At 42.2% G+C, this 22,824-nt stretch overlaps 2 protein-coding genes across 2 annotated transcripts in view; one reads left to right on the top strand and one right to left on the bottom strand.

Moving 5' to 3' along the window:
• Positions 1-22,824, bottom strand: part of zmat5 (zinc finger, matrin-type 5) — a 346,127-nt gene that overhangs the window by 262,839 nt on the left and 60,464 nt on the right. The window lies entirely within an intron of this gene.
• Positions 6,363-21,143, top strand: bmpr1bb (bone morphogenetic protein receptor, type IBb). Its single transcript, XM_083983334.1, has 11 exons — positions 6,363-6,653; positions 15,135-15,285; positions 16,746-16,848; positions 17,169-17,271; positions 18,682-18,778; positions 18,874-19,018; positions 19,233-19,425; positions 19,536-19,833; positions 19,933-20,108; positions 20,188-20,318; positions 20,539-21,143. The coding sequence occupies exons 1-11, from the start codon at positions 6,566-6,568 to the stop codon at positions 20,662-20,664; spliced, it is 1,611 nt and encodes a 536-aa protein (XP_083839460.1). The 5' UTR covers positions 6,363-6,565; the 3' UTR covers positions 20,665-21,143.

The following is a 22,824-nucleotide window of genomic DNA, read 5'->3' as shown; positions in this document are numbered from 1 at the left end:
TCCAGAAGGTTTACCAGCCCCCGCAACGTAGCATCGGATCGTACTGGCTCAACTGGTTAGATACAGTAGCGTGTGTGTGTGTGTGTGTGTGTAGGGTGCTTTTCTAACTACTCATAAGGATACGCTGTACTGCTTCATGCTTTACAGTTAATAGCTCATCCCCCAGCTGTGTGGGTAACAGCTGACCAGGAATATCCAAATCATACTCACAGAGTTGTACGGCCATAACAATTCACTGTGCAGATACACTTTGCTACCACCCACCCCCCACCCCCAGCCTATATTCGGACGGCAGTGGAGAGGGCCCAGTCACACCGTGTCCAGGGTTTGGGGTTATGATTGGCTCACTAAGTGATTTGAATCTGATTTGAATCCACTGTCACGGTGTCAGTGGAGGTGAGAGGATAAATCAAAAATTATCAAATGAGAGCAATTTGTTCTACTGTTTATCATATATAATCTGATATAATCAGAATGTATATCATATCAGATTGTGAGCTGTATGCCGGCTAGTATAAAACATTATGCAATTTAAGGGAGTTCTGCTTTACTGTGTTGAAAGACCTACTTAGGTACTTACCAAGGTACTTTCATTCACTGCATTAACCAAAATGAGACATGATTTAGTCATTTTACAGTTCTCAATTGTATCTTTAGAAAGCATTTTATGATAAAGCGATATAGAATTACATATATCATGATTGCAGGTATGACATTGTATGCTTATGGCTTTATGGGCCATCTCCGGTTTATTTCCGGCATGAAGCCCCTGAACTGTGTAGAAGCAGGGCACAGCCAAATGTTTATGAGCACCACAAAAGTTTTGACATTTACAACATTTACGAGCTGACGCAGACAATCAGCCTCATAGAAACTGAGAGGTTGCCACAAATATAATTATTACCTTCTCCGTGCATCTTTATGTGTGTCTGAATGCCATCGGTGGGTTGTCACGATTGCAACACAGTTCTAGACTTTACAAGGATTACTTTCATCCGTCAGACAGGTCAGATCCTGAATTAAACAGTGAATCGGGAGAGGAGCGCTCCATTTTCAGTTTGAAACTTAAAACCCTCCGAGTGCAATCATCACATAATTCTCCAGAATTGATTGCACTCCTGGTTTCTCTGCATTCTTCCAGTTGTTTCATGTTGATAGTCGGTAAAACTGTCAGAGGAAAAGACAGGGTAAAAAAAAAAAAAAAGTTAACACATTCAACAGAAGTGATCATGTTTCAGTGATTTTCAATATCTCAGTACGTCGTCACATCATGAAAGAGGAAGAACGGAGAGGCAGACTGAGAGAGAGAAAGGGACAGCATGACAGAGTGAGGGGAAGGAGGCAGAATCTTGCTGGGACGGCCTTTTCACTCCTTATGAATGACGTTTTTCTTCCCCCTCAGCATTCTTTGGGACTTCAAAGCGTCAATCTCAGCAGAGCGATTTGGCCTGACTATTGTGTGAATCTTGAATATTCATCACGCTCTTTCTTTCCCTTGAGGCCTGAGACTCTGCTGGGTATCTGCAGGGATTCTCATGATGAATTGCCATTGCATATACAAGCAGTGGTGGATATAGATATTGTCTGATGTCTTATGTAAGCGTAGCTGTCTAGATATAGATGGATACATACATACTCTACATTAATTTCCACTGCATATTTAATACCAAGTTCCTTTCTACTTTCCCATTTCATTCTTGAAATGAAAAAAAGAAGCGTCACATGATAGATTGATTGATTACTCAAGTCAATTAGATAAATTAGGGTAGCATGGTGGCGCAGGGGTTTGCACTGTTGCCTCACAGCAAGGAGCTTCTGGGTTCGCACAGGGCCTGGGATCTTTCTGTGTGGGGCTCAGGCTTTCTCCCACAGTCCAACAGCATCATGCACATTAGGTTGACTGGCAACTCTGAAGTGCCAGTAGGTGTGAATGTGAGTGGTTGTTTGTCAGCCCTGTGATTGACAGGAGACATGTCAAGGGTGTATAGCGCACTCGACCTATATGTCATCTGGGATTGGCTGCAGTTCCCCCGTGACCATATAAGGATAAGCAGTGAAGCTAATGGATAGTTGGATGGAAGATGGAACTGATTAATCATTAATGTTGTTTTTTACACAAAAACACAAAATATTTGGGGCGTCATTTAGTTCAGTGGGTAGAGCAGTGGTGTGCAGAGACTATCGCCCTCGTCGCAGCGGCCCCAATTTGATTCCCCCAGTGGCCCTTTGCTGCATGTCATTCCCCTTCTCTCTTTCTCCCCATTTCCTGTCTCTCTACAGCTGTCCTATCAATTAAAGGCATAAAAGCCCCCCCCCCCCCCCCAAAAAAAAAAAAAAAAAAAAAAAAAAAAAACTAAGCAAAACAAAGAAACCCCCACAAAATATTTACCTCAAGCTCCTCAAAAGTGTAGATTTTTTGGTTTTCCCCTTTTTATATCTATAAATCTACCATCTAGGTTTATGCAATCTGACAATATCACCTCAGGCTTTTATTTGACACCTTGTAAACCAAATGATTAATCCATTAATCCATCATTATGACACAGTCATTATGGTGGAGCTCGGCTAAAAGTTGCGCAAGGTCCGCACCTTGGTGCAAAATGTAGTTGCATGTAATTGCTTCTTATACCTCAATGAAAAGAGCATGCAAATCTTTGCTCTGCTGGGTGATGAAGACGATGTCACTCTTTGTTGACTCTTACACCCCAGTTGCACCATTTGGGGCTGGACAGCTGTGTTGCCACGGTAATAAACTGCTCTCCAGTATTCTGTGACGACAGTTTTAACCCTGATCTGCTGAAAAGCCTCCTAATTTCACAGAGCTGAGGGTCAGCTTGGCCCCGGCTGGAACATCGCTCATGATACGCATTCCGTCTCTGCCCGCCGTAATTTCATCATCTGTGTTCTGCCATGGCTTTTTGTTTCACAGGTTAGCGGTGATTTTTCACAGTCATCAATCCCATTCCTCTTGCTGCCGAGATGAAAGGTGTATTTACTCCTTAAAGTCCTTCTCTGAAATAAAAAACGTTACTCGCTTTCATGGTGCATTGTAAAAGTACTGCTGGCATTAATGTAAGGTCTCTATTTCATTAGAAAATGTTTGCCTTATGAAATGGAGACAGATTATTACAAACAATCAGGTTGCATTAATTGATCTCTGAACGCCGGGAGATGGAGTAAGGGGGGGGGATACACGGTCTGCAAAACAAATTGAAAATAATCTCATGGCTAAACATTGCCCCACGCTCCCAAATCAAAACTCACTTTTAAGAGGTCAATGTCAGTAGTGGATTAAAGTGAAATGAAGATACTGTAGCAGCGGGAAGTGTCGCCATGACGAGTGGAGACGTTGCTGGTTTGCCAAAGTACATTGTGTCTAATGTTTACGGTGTCTTCAGTGCACTGTTCCTCAGAGTGAGGTCTGCACACTTTCACAGATGCCTCAGTCAGTTCAGGACCTGTGGATACGCCACTACTAATTTTCCACAAACTATATATCAGTTGTGCTTACTTTGTATCTGCAGCAAGTCGGCCATACAGTAAACGCCTCTTTGCGAAGCTGTCGGAAACCGGGGATGTGTGATGAAAACTGGATGCTATGTTCCAAATGGCCCTCTATTCATCCTAATAAGTTTCTCTTTGGGAACATGTGCTGAAAAAAACACCAGTCTTCCTCAGGCTTCCTGTGTTTTTCTGGCCCATGGAGCGTTTTCATTCAAGTCCCCCTATAGCCGAGCCGGGTGACCTCCCGCTAGCTACAAAAGAACAGCATGAAAACAATTTGCAAAATACAGCTCTTTTAGACTTTTTCATTTTTATTGGACCTAATGGCCTGAATTCTGACAATACAAAGAGTCACTTCAGTAGTGTTTGTGTGACATTGGGGGGAGGGGGGGGGGGACAAAATCATTACAATTCAGCCGTTTATGTCTCTGTGGACCAATGGGTATCATGTGACCTGTAATTACGACTCCAGCCACTGTGCCAAAATTAGCCCACAGGTTAGTGCATTTAAAGGGTGCTTTGCTGAAACAAGTTGGCTTGCATAATTACAAACATTTGGCCCTTTTCTTTTTACAGAGTTGGGAGTTGCAGTCTAAAAAGAGAAAGAACGAAGAAAAGAAATGAAACCTGTTTTGAGTATGAAGTATGAAGAAGTGCCCCTGTGATCATTAACTTACAGCTTCATGTTTAAAATCGGTGGAGTGGCCCTTTAACGCAGGTTTTTGAATAGTTTTCTGGCATCTTGTCTAAAATGACTACTCTCCATTCCAGTTGTAACAAACATTGTGGTTTTATAGAGTGATCTAGGTGCTGACAGAGTGATTTCTCCTGCAGTATTAATCATCCTGTAACTATGTGTGTGATGACAGATGGGCGCTCTGCAGTTTAGATTCAAACTAAAAGAGGAAGGGAGGTAGGTGGGCGGGGGAGGGAGTGGGGGCGGTGGGACGCAAAGCAAAGAGTTAATTTCACTGAAAGCAACTCTTCCAACCAGTCTGCCCCACTTTCAACCCCTTTATGTGGAGGAGTGACCCCCACCTACGGAGCTCCTCACTCCCCTGGACCCCCCGTCCCCCGTGGGCTGAGCGAGGCTGTCTGAGAATACGGGCGAGGCTCCACGCTGGGCGTTTGATGGAGCGCAGAAGGGTGTGTGAGGTGCACTGACCCATTCACATTGCTCCCCATGCACTCGTGCTCTAGAATAGGCTGACTTATCACATGTAATACTCAGCCCTGCACAAATCAGCAGTGACAGCTATAGGGCTAGTGGAGCACTGTAGGAGAGAGGTGGCTTCTGGGAGCTGCTGTTCCCACCCAGTCAGACTTGGAGGAGGCAACAGGTGTAATGGGGGAGAAGCCCATTTGGCTGTTGTTGTTGTTGTTGTTGTTCTGCTTTTCTTTGCTTCCCTCCAACCATTTGGAGTCGATAAACATATTTTATTTCAAGGAAGCGCTTCCTAACTAAATTCCATCACGTCGATTTGTATAGGTGCTGTAGTAGACTTGATGTTATCCGTCTAAATGCTCAGTTAATCCTCTTAACTTGTAACCCACATAAATCTTTCACCACTGGAATGTGTCCCCTTTGTTATCTTTTTTTTTCTGTGGTATTGCATGTTTGCGTGTGTGTTGGATTAGTGTGAAGTTGCAGAGTTGTAGTGGTGGTGCCTGGAGGTGTGAGCTGTAATCACCTCTAATCACCTGACGTGTGATGGCCTGATCCCCTGTTGTAGCTCCACAAGCGCTTGTGTTTTCACCCCTTTCACATGAGGAGCTGACCGGGATTCAGCCTGTGTCTGAGCTTTAACACCAGGCTCTTGGTTTCAGATTAAATGCCCAGTACTCGCCATTCACTCAACACCTGTGTCTGCAGCTGTACTTCCATACACGCTATGTCAAGACGTGGGTTGAGATTTTTTTTTTTTTCAGAGAGAATTTGGCTGCTTTAATCTGTGTTCATTGTGGATTTTGTCCCTTTTTTCTTTCTATGTTGTAATGGAACATGATTAACATAAAGATAATACTCCACAGAAACAAGTGTTGAGCAGGGAATATCTGGTAACATCCAGCATAACAGTCATTTGTTACAATATACTGCAAAAACGTATTACTAAATTCATTTTAAACAGCTCTGCTGCCCAGTAGAATATACTACAGCCTCTCTAGTTTATTGTGCACAACCTCTCACACCTGCAGTGAACCAGTCGTACCAGCCACAGGCGCGTTTTGTTCATGATTCTTGCTCCAGTGCATCAAATGGAGCTTCAGAGCTGGAAGTCGCTCTGCCCTGCAGCATTTGACACCAGGTGGTTTCTACCAAAGTTATATGTACACGTCTCGTGTGAGTTAGTTTTCACTGTAGTCTCTGTGTCCCTCTTGGCGTGCTGTGTGTTTGTGTGCCTGTGGCAGTAAGTTCATAATGCTTTCACTGCCGCCTTTCACACCTCATTCAACCCCTGCTCGCATCCACGGCCCTGCTTCGCCCCCCCATAGTGCCCTTCTATTCTGCTCTGCTTTCTGTGTATGAGTGATGTGAGAATCTGTAGTGTGTGTATGTGTGAGATAGAGAGGGAGGGAGGGAGGGAGATAGAGAGAGAGAGAGAGAGAGAGAGAGAGAGAGAGAGAGAGAGAGAGAGAGAGAGAGAGAGAGAGAGAGAGAGAGAGAGAGAGAGAGAGGCTGTGTGTGGGTTAAGATATACTCAGCTGTTCCCTCTGTAGTGAACCGGTCACAGAAAGGGCTGGACAAATAGCACAGTAAGAGAGCAACAAAGTAACACCCTCTTCCCCCTCTTCTCTCCCTCCTTTCTCCTCTCTCTATGTCTGTCTCTCCCAGGCTGTCAGTGTGGAGTAAAGCTGGAGGCTGCGCTGTGTGAAGTTACTGCGAGTGCAGAGAGCCAGAGTGGCAGTCACTCACAGAGAGACACTTGTACCGCAAAGAGGACTGGCGCTCTTTCAACGGAAGGATATAAAAACGCAGCCTCACACCTCCGCCTCTTTGCACGGGCCTGTTCGCTGTGGCACCACCTCGGGGATTTGAAGGAGGCGGGCTGGTGCTGGCGCAATGGTGATAGTGTGGTTGCCTGAGGAGTGGGCCTGGCAGGCTGTTCTCCTGGTGACAGGACTGGCATCACTGAGCCGTGGGTCTGACGGTGAGTTCTGCGCTGGACACCAGCTCCAACTTCTGTGTGTTTTGATGCTTCTGCTGCTGCATTTATGTCCCAAGTCACGAGGCTGAAGAGGCCGAGGCCTTCTTCCAATTGTTTTGTTTAGTTTCGCTTTAGTTCTGTCGGGGTTAAGCTGCAAGTCTTTAGAATTTCATATACGTGGATATCAGTATTTCTGTTTTAGACTGGGAGTTTTTATTTCTCCGATGTTGAAGCATGTTTTCACAGGTTTTTATTGTTGGTATTATGAGGTGACAGGTTGATGTTGTGCAAGCCGTGAGAATATCAGTCTTTTTTTCACCGTTTGGCATTTATGATGAGCAAAACCTATTATGATCTCCACAGGGGCTGCCATGAGAACGGCTGTGCATTTATCTGCCCCGTCCTCTCCCTTCCCAACAAACCCCCGCCACCCCACCCCCACCCCTCCCCTACCCCTCTGTTCGTGTTTTGAATTGTTTGAAGATGGACAGCCAGTTGTCTTTTACGATGAATGCCAACAGTGTCGCGGTGCCTCGAAAGGTTGTGACAGGCTGGGAGGGTCGAGGAGCTCCCAGCCTCAAGAAGATGACACTTGTGCATTTGTTCTGCCGCTGATCAGGAAAAAGTGGAGAGGTGGCGCTGATCAGTTAGAGAGTTGATAACTACGCAGTTAGCATTAACATTTTTTTTCTCTTTTGGCTTTATGGTCTGAAAATGTCTTTTTTGCTTTTTGTTGGAGCTGAAACAATTACATGATTCATTGATTAGTCAATCGACAAAGAAATAACTTTGTCAAACAGAGTATTTCTAGAAAATGGACTGTTAAATGGTCTTAAAACCAAACAATAAATGAAAAAGTGAGTCACATTAATCACTAATGTAAACAGTTCATTGCAGGCTTGACCTGAGCAGTTTTTATTGTCTAGCACTCATTAAGAAGACAGTTTGGTGTCAGGCTGTAAAACCAGCATCTGTGTGTGCACACGCACTCACAAACTGTGTGTGTGTGTGTGTGTGTTTATAAGTATTGCCACAAAGAGATTTCAGCCTATGACTGTGACTGGATTTGCTATTGAATGATTGATAACGTGTCAGATCTTTAATCTAGCCTCCTATTTATTCCACCTCCTCTTGTATTAGAATCTACTTGATTATGACACAGTACATAGTCTATACATGTATTATCAGTTTCGAGTACTCATTTACTATAGATCTGTCAACATGTTAGTGTGTTTTCCATCCTTTTATAGTGTAAAAAAGTTATTCTGTAATTAAGAGCTGATGAAATTATTAAATTATAACTTAAAAAACAATTTTATTTGCAATACAAAGAAATCCTTTACAGAAATAGTGTCAAAAATGAAGACCAGCTGCAAAATCCCTTAGTGACTGAGTGTTTCAGAGCTAGCTGTAACTTTCACAGTTGGTCATGAAATACCTCAGCTGCTGATGAATGTTTCTTCAGAGAATTTCCTTTACACTTATCTGGGCAGTCTGAGCTAGGTGTTTAATTTCTCATCCAGTGTTTGCCCAGTGGGTTTGAGGGTCAGTAGTCACACAAGTACAAGGGATGTGGGAAGATGGAGTGAAATTCAGACAGGATCATCTCTGAAGGGTTGCATTGATTTCCATTCTTCCAACAGTCCAACTATAAACGGAGACGATTCTCTGCTTGTTCCTGCCACTGCAGAAATGAAGCTGTGAGCCGTCTTGGAACGATTTCATACTAAATCTCTCTCTGCGTTTCTGGACTTCCTCAGTTTCACTCATTCTGTCCATTTTCTTTCACCAATACTTCAACTACCAGTTGCTTTTTTCTGTTTCCTCTGTGATCCGATCTTTTTAAAGGTCGGCCAAATGAGTAAAACATGTGGGAGGTTGCCCATAAATCTTAAGCAGCATGGTCAATTTGCCACCTGTTTCTATAGGCTGGTGAGGTTCACAGAGAATAGATGAACCCTAGCTCTGTTCGTCCAGTGGCAACCTAGTGAAAATACAGAGATTACAGTGCGGTTATGACACATATACCTGGTATGATGGATGCATTTTTGGAAAAAAAAGAAAAATTGTATTGGTTTTGGCTCATTTCCTTGAAAAGCCTTCGGATTCCCTATGTCTCATGTTTGAAACACAAAACCGCAAAGTGACCTTGAAAACCTGATGTGTCTGTGCCATAACTGCGACCAGACAAGGAGAAACACTCATCCACAGCGGCTCAAGACAAGTATACACTTCAAACAAATGAAAACCTTCCAGATTATGTGAGAATGATAGATGTGAAACTGATACGAGCTCTATTTAAATCGTGACGTTGTATCCTCTTAAGACCGACATATCTTCTAAAGACCAACAACAAGTTCACTTTACACCCTTAAAGCCATCCACTAGTCTTCTGGACATGCATGTATAAGTAGCAGGACTCTGTGAGGGGCTGTTTTCCAAGTACAGTGTGTGGTGTTTTCATTCACAGCAATCTTCAAATACCTGAAAATGTCAGTGTGTCTCAGTAGGAGCATTCAGAGGAGGTACTAGTTTTGTCCTTATCGACAGCCGTTCCTTCTCTGCTGCTCCACTTCAGCTGCATAAGTGTGAAGATTAAGCTCTAAGTTTCTTAGAGACAGACTATTTCCAATTTCAGCTTCCCAGAAGAGGCCAAACACAATCAACTTGATGTTCTGCCTGAGTCATATTTGTATGTTGCTAATGAGAATCAGTAGAATGTAATTGTAATTTAACGTTAGCTCTATAGACTTTAGAGAAGATGGGGCCTTTTTAGGGTCCTCAAACTGTAGCCACATATTAAAAACATGTCCAGTTTTCAAGGATATCCAAAAAGTGTTATGTGGCAGTGACTAACTTAACGCTCTTTGGAAGATATCTGTGTGCAGCTGAGTGTGGTGGAATTAAGTCAGAGTCTGGTGTCCTGTAGCAGTCCAGCAGTACAAAACAGCAGCAGTTGGTCCTCAACAGGACCAGGCTCCTCCAGCCTTCTGTGCACAGCTTCCTGTCAGGATGTGGATACAGTTCCCCAACACAGAATTTGATCCCGAGGCAGATGTGCTGCTCTAGCGGTCAGGCATGGGAGCATAGACTCTGTGTGTCTTGAGTATGTGTTTTTGTGTAATAGTTGTTCAGATGCATACACATGAGTATATCTTTCTTGTGAGATTTGGAAGTTTAGGATTACTTTTTGTGAGTTCTGAGGAAGTACAAAAGAGACAACTGCAAATGTGACCGAGTTGTAAAAAGAAAATGCAGCTTCAACATGTCGTGCTGGGAAACAAAGACTATCAGGAGTGATATTAAAAACAAATATTTAACATTGATGGAAAAACACTGATTCAATTAGTTGCTCTAAGTTGACAAGACTGATAATCACAGAAATATGAAGCTACAGCCCAGTTTACATAAAACTTGTTCTTTTAAATTATAAGCCTTTGGTCAACTACCATATCTGGTCTTAGATGGACCTTGAATAACCTTGAAGAAAAACAGAAGCTTGCAGTGATCTGGCAGAGGTAATATTGTGGAGTTCAGTGACACATTGTGGTGGCACTATGGCTGTATCTCTCAGTATGTCAGTAATGGAGCTCAACATTACTCAGTGGCTTGCGGCTTTTTTCCAGTAAGTCCAGACCACATTGGATAGATGGGCGAGCAGGGAGATGCATTGCCGGGACACTGAGGGTCGACGGCGTTCAAAACAAATACTGTGACGTTCAAAGGAGCAGGAGTATGCACTGTAGGAGGGGATGGGACTGAGGTTGAGTTTTTTTTTTGTCTGAATGAGAGACAAACACATGCACACGCTCAGTCTGTGGTCAGTACAAAGCCTTGGCTTCAGAACAAACCTGCTTCTACACCTGTTCTATGTCTATCAGTCTGGGTGTGTATGTGTGTGTATGTGTGTCTCTTTGACTGCAAAACTTTTCCATTTCTTTTAACTAAATGAAATTGCTCATCCCTGCATGTATAATATTCAAATGTGTGTTGTATTTTATCAAGTCTGATGTGCACATGTTTACATGGTAGGAACACTTTCACAAAGAGCTGAGTCCCAAGTTAGTCTGTGATTTATCACTATATTAATCTTAAAAAACCTCTGTATACAGTACCTACACACCACCAAGTGTGTGTGTGTGTGTGTGTGTGTCTGGTCTTGATGTTTATAGTGAACGTCAGGTTGTCTCTGTCCGTCTGTGACTGTGTCTGTCTGTGTTGGAGTATTTTGTTGTGGATATAGCAGCTCTCTGCTGTATTCACACCCACGTGTCATTATTTTTTTCAGTTTCACTAGTGTGAGAGTCCAACTAGTTCTTCCTATGGTGGAATGTGGAGAACAATGCAAAGGTATGACAGACAGGTCTCCCCTCTATAAATGCGTTGATGCATTATCGCTTGCGGACGGTGCCCCCCCCCCCCCCCCTCTCCAAAGACAGTCTGGTCATGGCTGGTAGACACAGAACAGGTTGCTGGAAGCTGCACGGTGGAAACAGATGACCTGATGTGGGTGTAGCAGCGGAGGTTGCGAGATGGTGGAGAGGGAGAGACAGGAATGTGCTCCTCAGACGCGCTCTTGTGTGTGCGCTTGTACAATATGCGCACATGTGCGGAGGGGCTCGTGTGGCAGAGGCCTTTGAAGCCTGTAGGGGGTTAAGAGGGACGAGGGGTGGGGCGGCAGGGTGGAGGAGGATGTATGGCCCCTTTGCAGGTTGGTTGTGACCCCCTTGGGGTCGGAGTGCACTCTGGAGACACTGGGGAAGATGTCTCCTTTGAGGGGGTGATTTATCACGGCCACCTGGAGTAACTTATCTCCCTTTTTTCTCATGTCCTCCTCCTCTGCCCGTGATAAAGAGTCTCTGTGAAGGTCTCAGCTCACAGATTAAATAGCTGGAGTTCTGTGAAGTTGGCTCTAGTGAAACAGAGGTGTTAATTGGAGCCTTTTTAACCATGCTTCTTCCCCCCCAGTTTCATAGAAATTAAATTCCCCTGTCAACATGTCTCTATCTTATTACTAGTAACAGCTGTAATTCTACCTCCTATTGATTTACAGTTATATCCTGATGAAAAAATAAAACCCATTACTTTAACAATATTTTTATTGATTGCCGGCTGCGTGTATCTGGTGAAGTCCAACTTCAGCTGCAGACGAGGTTGACATCACACGCCTATCTGCAGTACACAGAGAGGAATCCAGAGTAGATGTGAGCGATATGAATATTTATCAGGAATTAAATGATGATGAAAAGACATTAATGTTTTCTAGGACACAATTTCAGATCACTGTTTCCAGTGATAGATAATGGGCTATAAATGAAAGGAATTTTCAGTTTGAAAAATGTTGAGGTCACATATGTGTGTGCTCAGAAAACCCCAATGACTGACTCATCCTGGAGTGTATAGTAGACCTACCTTGATTTAAGACTAAGCAGCTGCACATCTCCCTCATCAGTGCTCCTGAGCTCATATGAAATCTGTTATTTTTGTGGTAATGACAATATTTCAGCCTTTTCACTGTGATAACACAGTTAAACCTAAAACTAATACACTGTCAACCTCAGATCCTCAGAGATTAGGGGGAAAAAAAGAGAGAGAGAGAGAGAGAAATGACAAATGGTTTTAAAACCTGTTACTAATGCAGGGACATTTGGAGAAGCTAAATCCAGAGATGCAGCACCTCAGATACTGATGAGCTGTGACTGAAATTTCCTAAATGTAACTTCTAATTGCTCAGTGGTTAAAACACTGATTCTCAGTGTGTGTGTGTGTGTGTGTGTGTGTGTGTGTGTGTCTAGGTTGAGGAGCAGCCTGTGGAATGTGTTGGGGATGCAGATCAGATTTCGGGGTGACCTTGAGTGTGCCCCGTAGCTGACACAGCAAGTCTGTTTGGTGTGTGTGTGTGAGTGTGTAAGACAAAGAGAAGGAGAAAACAAAGCGTGGGAAATGATTTAATGTGCATGTGTGTATGATACAGACAACGCACTAGTCTTAGTCACTAATTAATTTTTACTTCATCATCATTGTGTTTGAGGAAGAACAGCTTAGTGAGTAGAACGTAGTAAGCGTAACAAAGATGGCCTCTCCCTCAAGACTCCTGCTGACTTTACATCCTATACCCTCTTTAATAGTCGGTTGAACACACAGTGACTCTGTAGTGAACCTGCTCTTATATTACTAAGCATGAGAAACTCTCCTCACACACCACAACAGCACAGTTTTATCACACTTAAAACCCAATAAGAAAAAAACAACAAATTGCTCATTCAAAACACAATTAACTTAATAACCTTTTTAACAGTTAGACACTGGTACTTTTATCCCATTAATATTATCGTAGGCTTTTTTGGAGAAAGCATGTCATTCATCTTCACTTTCAATATCTAATATCTAACAAATAATAGTATAGTTAAGTTAGACGAGATCAAAGCATTTTCCTTCTTTCCTCCCTTCTTTGTATGTGAACTGTTGTACAATGCTTGATGCAACCATAAATGTCTGCTCTACTGCATTTTCTGCTTGTTGTTTTATTGTTACAAGAAGAAAGAGATGATACAGAGAGGAAACGCTGAATGCTGCTGTCATTTTTAAGGTAGTGCCTCTGATGTCTGATTTTAGTTTTTCAGTCTTGTTTCTCATTTGTTTACCCCCAAGGCAAGATTCTCCATCTCTGACATCAGCTTTTTTGTGTTACTTTCCTCTCCAAAGGTGTCATCCCACTGTCTTCTTTACTCACTTATCGCCCCGTGAAAAATAATTCAAATAAAACAGCTGATATGGAAAGAGTGTATCTGAAAGACTGACAAATTCATGAAACATTCCCGTCTTAGGCACACTTGCAGAGCAGATGTGAACCAAGGCCACTGTGAGGGAGGACTTCCCCTCTGCCTGAAAGAGAAACACAGTATTACAGTTGGAAGTACACAGAGAACTTAAAGAACAGTCAGTGTGTTTGCAATCTTATCAAACCCCAGTTCAGCCTTTTTACTGTAATATGCCCGCTTTCTCTACCTGTTGTTAGAATTAAATAATTTGCCACAAGAGTTTGTCCACTCCAGACTTGACTGTAGATATTAGTAACCATTCATTTGGCATTTAATCATTTTAAACAATGATCCACTGTTCACTGGTGCATTAATACAGTAGTTGTTAATGTGAATTGTATGATTTAAACTAAGATGATGTGTGATGATGATTGATCTAACTGACATGCCGAAATAAACAAATAAATAAAATAAATAAATAAATGAATAAATAGTTAATGTTTCTTTGGAGATATTACCTCACCTCACATATTAATCTTTAGGTGGTTAAGAGGAAATTTCACCTGATGATGATGATAGACTTGATCAAAGGTGCATCTGAATGTTACAATCACATGAACTCCAATTCGTGAAAAGACAAAGACACAATTCACGCTACTAAATAACAATAAAATAACTCAGAAATAGAATTCCCTTGAACTTGGTTCAATGTTCAGTGGCAGCAGCAGTAAAGGTTAACACTTTCAAGGATGAGCAGATCCAGAGCAATAATATTTATCCTCCTCCTGGTTTATGTGAATACATCTGTACCGTATCACTGCACTTTCCCTGGCTCATATGTGCATGTTTTAGTACAGGGCTCATAGCAGCTTTTGCCTGCTGGGAAATGTTCTTCTCCTCTCAGAAGATAAGTACTAAGGACTCACATACAGTATGTCCAGATAGCAGTGAATTATACTGTATATTATAGGAGGAATCAACAGGTTTATCCAAACATTTTTAAGTTGATTTTTGGATATATAGCCTTAAAAAAAGTCTATAAAGAAAGATTATATTTTTTGTTTCTGGGAAATAGATTTTTTTTAAAAATATTACTGCAATAAACTGCACTCACACACACTTACACCTCAAAACACTATGCACGCTATGCACCCTCACCCTAAATACAGACAGACTTGCAAGAAGGTGCACACACACACACACACACACACACACACACACACACACACACACACACACACACACACACACACACACACACACACACACACACACACACACACACACACACACACACACACACACACACACACACACACACACACACACACAGCACAAAGACTTCTTTCTGGTGAGTAGTGTTATTCTGGTTCCAGACTTCACGCAGGTACATTGAGTCCAGTCCAGGACAGCAGGGCTGCTTTCAGCAACATACAGTATTCACACTTTCTGTGGATTGCATTGCCATGGTTACACTGCCAAGGTAGGCAGAACTGGTGCATATTTGTCTATGTATAATCAAGAAGACCCATTTGAAATGAGTGGAAATGCAGTTTGGATCTGTCGATTTATTCCATCTTAAACTTTCCCAGGGCAAGTGTACGTAGATTTTACTGGAACCGGAGGAGTGTACAGATGTTTTGTTCTGACCTGATGTTAAACCCATCCTCTCCTTTTCTCTCTCTCTCTCTCTGTCTCTCTCTGTCTCTCTTTTTCTGCACAGCCAACATGTTGGACACCATGCTGAAGAATGGATGGAAGGGGGGATCTGGGCGAAGGGCGGAGGAGGGCAGCAGCACAGTCTCATCTGAGAACATGCTCTGGTGCCACTGCAACCACCACTGCCCTGACAAAGCAGCCAACAACACTTGCATGTATGGTGAAGCACAGACTACACAAACACCTAATAACCTAAACTTTACCTAAACTTTTATGAAAGATACACTTTATTAGCACTTTCATTAGCTGAGCTATTTGCACTGGAGTGATTTAAAATAATATATACATTAAAGCAGAAGTGAGTGATCCGGTCGTTTTCGCTAATGCTGCGTTCCAGGCAGGCTTTTGAAATCATAAATTACAGCTTCAAGTCACAACTTACGACTTTGTAGCGTTCCAGGCAACCCACTCGTGTTTTTCCGACCTGTTTTACCGGTAAAAGTCACTATAACGGCCACTCGTAACTTCCGACCCGTGAAATCGTACCAGTACGTCTTTTTGTACAGTCTATGTACCAGATCGAACTGGTACGACTTCACAGGTCGGAAAAAAACGAGTTTCCTTGAACGCACCATAACAGTCCTCGTCCCTACGTCACCACATTCACGGCGTCCCTTGGCTGCACACACAGCCCTGCATGCCGTTCTCTCTCCTCATTGGATAAAAACTGTAGGATACGATAAATGTTTTCTCTTCGGCTCAGAGCAGAGCAGAGGGACTGACAGACCCGTGTTTCGGTCCAAACACTCTATGTAAGTGATTGCTGTCGGAAGATATAACTATTTAAGACTTATATTAACACAAATATATCACTCACTTCTGCTTTAAGTATAGCCTACAGGTAATACTCAGAAAATTAGAATATCGTGAAAACGTTCATTCATTTAAGTAATTCAACTTAAAAGGTGAAATGAATATATTATTTAGACTCATAACAGGCATTGCAAGATATTTCAAGCTTTTATTTGTTAGAATTTTGATTATTATGGCTTACAGCTTATGAAAACCCCAAAATCAGAATCTCCAAAAATTTGAATATCGTGAAAAAGTTCAATGTTGTAGCTCAAATTGTCAGCCAATTAATCCAAAACACCTGCAAAGGGTTCCTGAGCCTTTAAAAGCTCTCTGTCTGGTTCAGTACAGTTCGCAATCATGGGGAAGTGAATGACCTTTTTCACGATATTCTAATTTTCTGAGTATTACCTGTATAATAGTGTATACAATTCTATTATAAAAAAGTCTCTCACTCAGCACAAGATTACATCAAAACCTACCAAAGCTGTGTAGTTCTTGAGGCTTGATCAGATATAAAAACTCCCAAAGCTAGTGGTGTTAGGAAATGGTTGCAGATGCTACTACAGTACTTACAGATTTATGCCTTGCTGATCACTAAACTAAAAGTATCGGTACAGGTGTACTCTGTCACAATGTCACAATTAAATAAATTTCCAACTAAATTTAATCTAATCCAATCTGAAATGTCTTTTAGTATTTATAGTTTTAGAGCTTATCATGCAAACTATATAGATTTGATAAGCATTGAGTCTCAGTAAGCAGGTTCAGTAAAGTAAATGAAATGCTCCACTGATAAAATCTGATGCATGTGTTTTGGCAGGACTAATGGTTACTGTTTCACCATGGTGGAGGAGGAGGAGGGCGGAGTGGTTGTGCTCACGTCAGGTTGTTTGGCACTTGGTGGTTCAGAGTTCCAGTGCAGAGTAAGTCAGCTGTGTGTGTGTGTTTGTTTGTTAGTTTCTGTGTTTATATTTCTTTCTGGGTGAAACCTTCAGTATGTCGGTGTATGTGTGTCCTCTTTCATGAGCCATTGTTAAGTCTTTATGAGCTTTTCCTCGACTCGCTGCAGCTCTTTAGGAGATCTGTTTAAATCACACTTGTCCAGGCTGCTATCTTTAACACACAGTGGAAAAACCTTTGGTATATTGTTAAATGTTTTCATTGGGAATAAGTATGGCTGTAAATATTTGTTACTCTTGTGTCCTCATTAGTGTCTGGGTGTGTGTTTGTGTGTGTGTTTTAGGACACGGGGATTCCACGTTACAGGAGAACTATCGAGTGTTGCACTGATCAGGACTATTGCAACAGAGACTTACATCCCACTCTTCCTCCGCTCATGACATCAGGTGAGACGCCACCACACACACACACACACACTTTAGTTCACACAGGTTTTCACACACTGAAATCCTGCTCCACTTTAAAGCGCCGGTGGCTTTTAGAACAGGCTCATTCAGGCCATGCTGGGTGATGATGGGGAGTGACAGTTTAAACTGTTACAAACCACAGTGTGGTGCTGTAGTGAAGTGACACATGCTGCTCCGCTGGGGGAGAGAGAGAGATGGAGAAAGAGAGAGAGAGAGAGAGGGAGAGAGGGGCAGGTGAAACAGAGCCTGCAGGCTTGGCTTGTTCTCTCACCCTCTAATGAAAAGGACAGCCTCTCCCCAGGGCCTGCTTGAGTTTCTTGCCTCGGTACGGATGTGAGATATCTGTCCATCTGTCACTCTGCAACACACCAACACGCACGCACACAAACACACACACATTCTTTCTCACTCTCTCGCTCACACGTACTCCCTATCTCTGTTACACGCACACACTCATCATTATAGTTTTACACAGCCTCACCATCCTTCATTATGCCCTTCAAACAAACAGCGATCAACTGATTTGTCCCGTAAGTTGGAAGGAAATTAAGGGGGTGTATTGTCATATGGTTTTTTTATTATCACTTGTTTTCATAAAGAGGATAACACTGAACTCACTAAAATCATCACTCACATTTAGAAAAAGAAAGACAAAGTCTAACAGGGCAAGAAACAAGTGTTCAGATAATCAGGCAGGTTGTTAACCAGGCAACAGTTTAGCCAAATTATGAAAACCTCTTAATTTAAGGGTAAATTTAAGTAAAAATGTAGTAATAAACCACACACAACTACAGAAGTCATGTCCTTCTAAATAAGTTCATCTAAATTCAGTTATCCTTTAACTCAATGATCCTGCAGGGAGTTCATAAGACACTTTGCTGTTCATGCAGATTTTCTTTGTCCACTGATCCTTCTTACTGTGTGGCTCTGGTCTGTTCACACCATGAAGTGCCCCCCCACCCCCCTCCCTCCCCGTGAGACTGATTGACAGGAGCACGACAGAAAGGCTAGATGCCCAGAGCAGCTTTAGGCCTCAGGGGTTTCTGTAGCGACGTCAGTGTGACATCTGATATGTGGGATTCAGGAAGGGGATGGGATCGATCACACGCTGGGGGAGAGAGAGAGAGATAGAGAAAGAGAGAGAGAAAGGCGGGTGCAGGGCAGGGTTAGAGGGAGGAAGGGGGAAAAGGAGCTCGTCCCTGCCAATGAAAATTAGAAAGATGTTGGAGTCGATAAGAGTGAACAAATGAGTGTCACCATCTATTCATCAGTTGGTAATTTTATCGTGTTGCTCAGACCAGGATCATGCACATTCAAGATAAAGTAATCAAAATGACACGTAACTCATGTTTTATAATCTTCCCGTTGTTTTTTTGTGTATTTTTTCAGACTATGTGGACAGCAGTATCCAGTACATGGCTCTCTGCATCTCAATTACGGTCAGCATCATCGTCCTCGGTCTCATCATCATCTTTTGCTACTTCAGGTGAGAAACTTGAAGACGACATGTACCCATCACTGAAGTCACACTTCCTGATGCACACTGAACATTATTATTATCGCATCTCCTCTCTGTGCCAGGTATAAGCGGCCGGAGTCACGGCCACACTACAGAATCGATCTGGAGCAGAATGAGCCCTACATCCCCCCCGGGGAGTCTCTGAAGGACATGCTAGAGCACTCCAGGAGCGTCGGGTCTGGTTCGGGGTCAGGACTCCCTCTACTGGTGAGAAAAGAGCATTACACATCTGCTTCACTGATTAGTGCATCATCTCATACTGTTGGAATCAGTTTCAGCCTATGAATAAAATTCAGATGAAAATAATGTAACTGATTTTGAATGCAAAAAACTATTGAGACAAATGTAACTGAAGACATTTTTGTTTTAAGTGGAAATTACATAATTAAGTGGCTTTATTTTTCATATATTTTGTTCCCAGGTGCAGCGAACTATCGCCAAACAGATTCAGATGGTGAAGCAGATCGGGAAAGGACGATACGGAGAGGTGTGGATGGGCAAATGGAGAGAAGAGAGGGTGGCTGTCAAAGTTTTCTTCACCACAGAGGAAGACAGCTGGTTCAGAGAGACTGAAATTTATCAGACCTTCCTCATGAGACATGACAACATACTTGGTAAGGGAAAGTTAATAGAATAAGGACTTGTGTTCCCAAAAGTGACCAAGACCCCATGTGTTGTTATTATGCATTTCTCAGTCCTGTCATCCCCACTCTCCGTCCCCCAGGATTCATAGCAGCCGACATTAAAGGAACCGGCTCGTGGACTCAGCTCTACTTGATCACAGACTACCATGAGAATGGATCCTTATACGACTACCTCAAGTCCAACACCTTAGACGTCCAGTCTCTGCTGAAACTGGCCTACTCGGCCATATCCGGCCTCTGTCACCTTCACACTCAGATCTATGGCACACAGGGCAAACCAGCCATCGCACACAGAGACCTGAAGAGTAAAAACATCCTGGTCAAAAAGAACGGATCCTGCTGTATAGCAGATTTAGGTCTGGCTGTCAAGTTTAACAGGTACATCACTGAATTTTGGATTTCTTCTGTCTCGGGTATTTCCCAAAGCACAGAGAAATAAAACCTAAACCTTTTCTATTCTCCCTCTTGTTCCCTCAGCGACACCAATGAGGTGGATATCCCTCTCAATCTACGTGTTGGTACGAAGCGCTACATGCCCCCTGAAGTGCTGGATGAGACTCTGAACAGGACCTACTTCCAGTCTTTTATTATGGCGGACATGTACAGTTTTGGCCTTATTATGTGGGAGATGGCGCGACGTTGTATCTCTGGAGGTCAGGGGACAAACTCTTTTAAAAGTTAACTTTCTGTGTTATCGCAGTGATCCTACTAATTCTAACGTTTTCCCTACAGGCATCGTGGAGGAATATCAGCTGCCTTATCACGACCTTGTGCCCACTGATCCCTCCTATGAGGACATGAGAGAGGTTGTCTGCATTAAGAAACAGAGACCTTCATTTGCTAATCGTTGGAGCAGTGATGAGGTATTCTACAGTAAATGGTTTTCAATACAGTGCAAAGTTTCAAAAACTCATTTACCAATACAGTAGTTAATGAACAATGTGTTAAAGTTTTATCATGCAGTACATCAGTGTGTCATTAATAATATTTTGTACATGTATTTATTTTATTTTAAACACTACTGTTTAAAGTTGATGATATTTTTATTTTCTAATGTAAATGTATGTGTTTGTGTGTCTTCAGTGTCTACGACAGATGGGGAAACTGATGTCGGAGTGCTGGGCTCACGGCCCGGCCTGTCGCCTCACAGCTCTGAGGGTGAAGAAGAGCCTGGCGAAGATGTTAGAGTCCCAAGACATCAAAATGTGACAGATCGTCAAGAGAGAGAAGCTCTCATCACCCAGAGACTTGTCACTGCCGATGGCACAGCGCCACTTAGACTGGCCAGTAGAAGAAAGGGAAAAAAATAAAGAGTCTGTGAATGATGGGACAATGGAAAACTGACAGGGATGAGGATGAGTGATGGACGTAATGGTGGACAGGGAGCCAGAAAAATGAGAGGCGGAAGATTTATAATGTCTGGGGAGATCTGACCTCCTATTGTCTGAGTCACCTCCACCTCAGACAAAGTGTTCAGGGTGTGCTTTCCGTGAAAGCTGAGTGGTTGTCGGGTCCAGACTGTCCAGGTGGGCAGGGAGACTGGGACCCTCACAGGAGAGGAGGACTGAAACTCCTCTGATCAGTTCAGTACAGAGGAAGCTCCTGCTCTGTCCTTTGAAAGCCATATAGCAGTATTACATGTGCAGTCTTTTGTATTGCACAGCTGCCTCCATGTTATTTTTTATTTTTTTAGTTTGACTCAGTCACTGCATGCTGTAATATCATAGCAGACTGTAAACTGTCTCTCAGTTCACGATCAGTTCCATATAGTGACTGTCATCCATCCAAAGAAATGTCTAAATCATGCCCAGTGACCTCAAAGATGTAATTATTATTATTACTATTGTTATTACTATTAATATTAATATTATTACAGAACAAAGCAGCGAAAGACTAAATTAATGGAAAAAACAAACATACTTTTCTATGTAGTATTTCAAAATACATTTTATTTCAATAAGACAAATTCTGGGTTTTAGATCATTGACGGCTTTGTCCTTCAATCCTTCAGAGCTGAGACATGTAAGCCCTTGTCTTCCCTCATTGTCTCCACTTATCACCCACAATTCATTTGTAAATACTCTTGATAAACATTGCCTTTCTGGATGTTAAAAAAATGTTTTTTGTTTTTTCTTTGAGGATTTTTATGTACAGAATATATCCCGTCCACTCTACCACTATGGCATGTGCCTTATTTAATCTGTACATATGTGATTATGAGAGTGTATGAGTGGATCTGGATAACATTCCCTAATAAAACAACTGTGTTTTGAAGGATTGTCTGTGTCTGTAAGGTTTGTGTTGCTTCACAGTCATACCATTCAGACAAAAGGCTCCTTGTGCACCCTTTCCAATGTTGCATATAAATATAATTTATTATTAGTCTTAAAAATTCTTTCTTACACTTTGTACAATAACTTGACAGATGAAATGCAAGCAGTTGCGCGGAACATCATGAGTGCCAGAAACAGACAGGCTACATTCTCACTATACACAATAATAATCATGAAGCTGGAGAACAACTAGGGAAATGCAAAGGCTAGCCCACTGAGAATGTAAAGATTGTTTTTTAAGGATGCAGAGTTTGCATAGACGGCTTTACGAAAACTGGGACTGGGAACTGCCATTTTAAAACAGGAAAAATAAAGAAAACGTAACAACGAACAAAAAATATCCAACCAAGAACACTTGAACAGTCACAAGTGCTGCTGCATCAAAGGAATGTTGCATTTACAACTATCACTATTTTTTTATGCACAGAGTCAGTGTCATCATTATACCAATGGCTTCTGTCATTAATGTACAACCATAGAAGTCTGAGTTAAAATCTCCCATTCTCCTCCAAAATATTACACATGAATGTAACTCGGTCCTGAACGCAGGAAATGACACTTTCTGAAATGAATTTTGACATTTAGATGATCACCTCGTGTATTAAATTTAACCTCACACACTGTCAATTATTTGGTAAAAAGCAGTTTTTATTCAGTTGCATTGGTCCTACAAAAATATACTTATTTGACTCCCCTCTCGACGGGATCTACCTCTCGTCTCTGCCTGGTCTTGATCACGTAGATGATGTCTTGAAACAACACACAAGTCATCAGCATCAGTCATGAATTTCAGTTTGGGAACATAACATTGATCACCTTTTATCTAGGGGCAATAGACTGGTGGAATTATTCAAATGACTTGATTAAAAATAAAGAAAACATGCAAAAAGCAAAGGAAGTAACACAAAATTAACCAATTCAACTTAGGAAAAATATTTTTAAAAGACTTGCAACTAAAGAAGCTCACATATTTGAAAATCAATAATCATACATAACATGGGTTTAAAAGTGTCCATTTTTAGTTTACGACAACACT

This window comes from Trachurus trachurus (genome assembly GCF_905171665.1).
Source record: "Trachurus trachurus genome assembly, chromosome: 12".
NCBI classification, from domain to species: Eukaryota; Metazoa; Chordata; class Actinopteri; order Carangiformes; family Carangidae; genus Trachurus; species Trachurus trachurus.
This window is presented reverse-complemented; position numbering and strand designations above follow the sequence as displayed.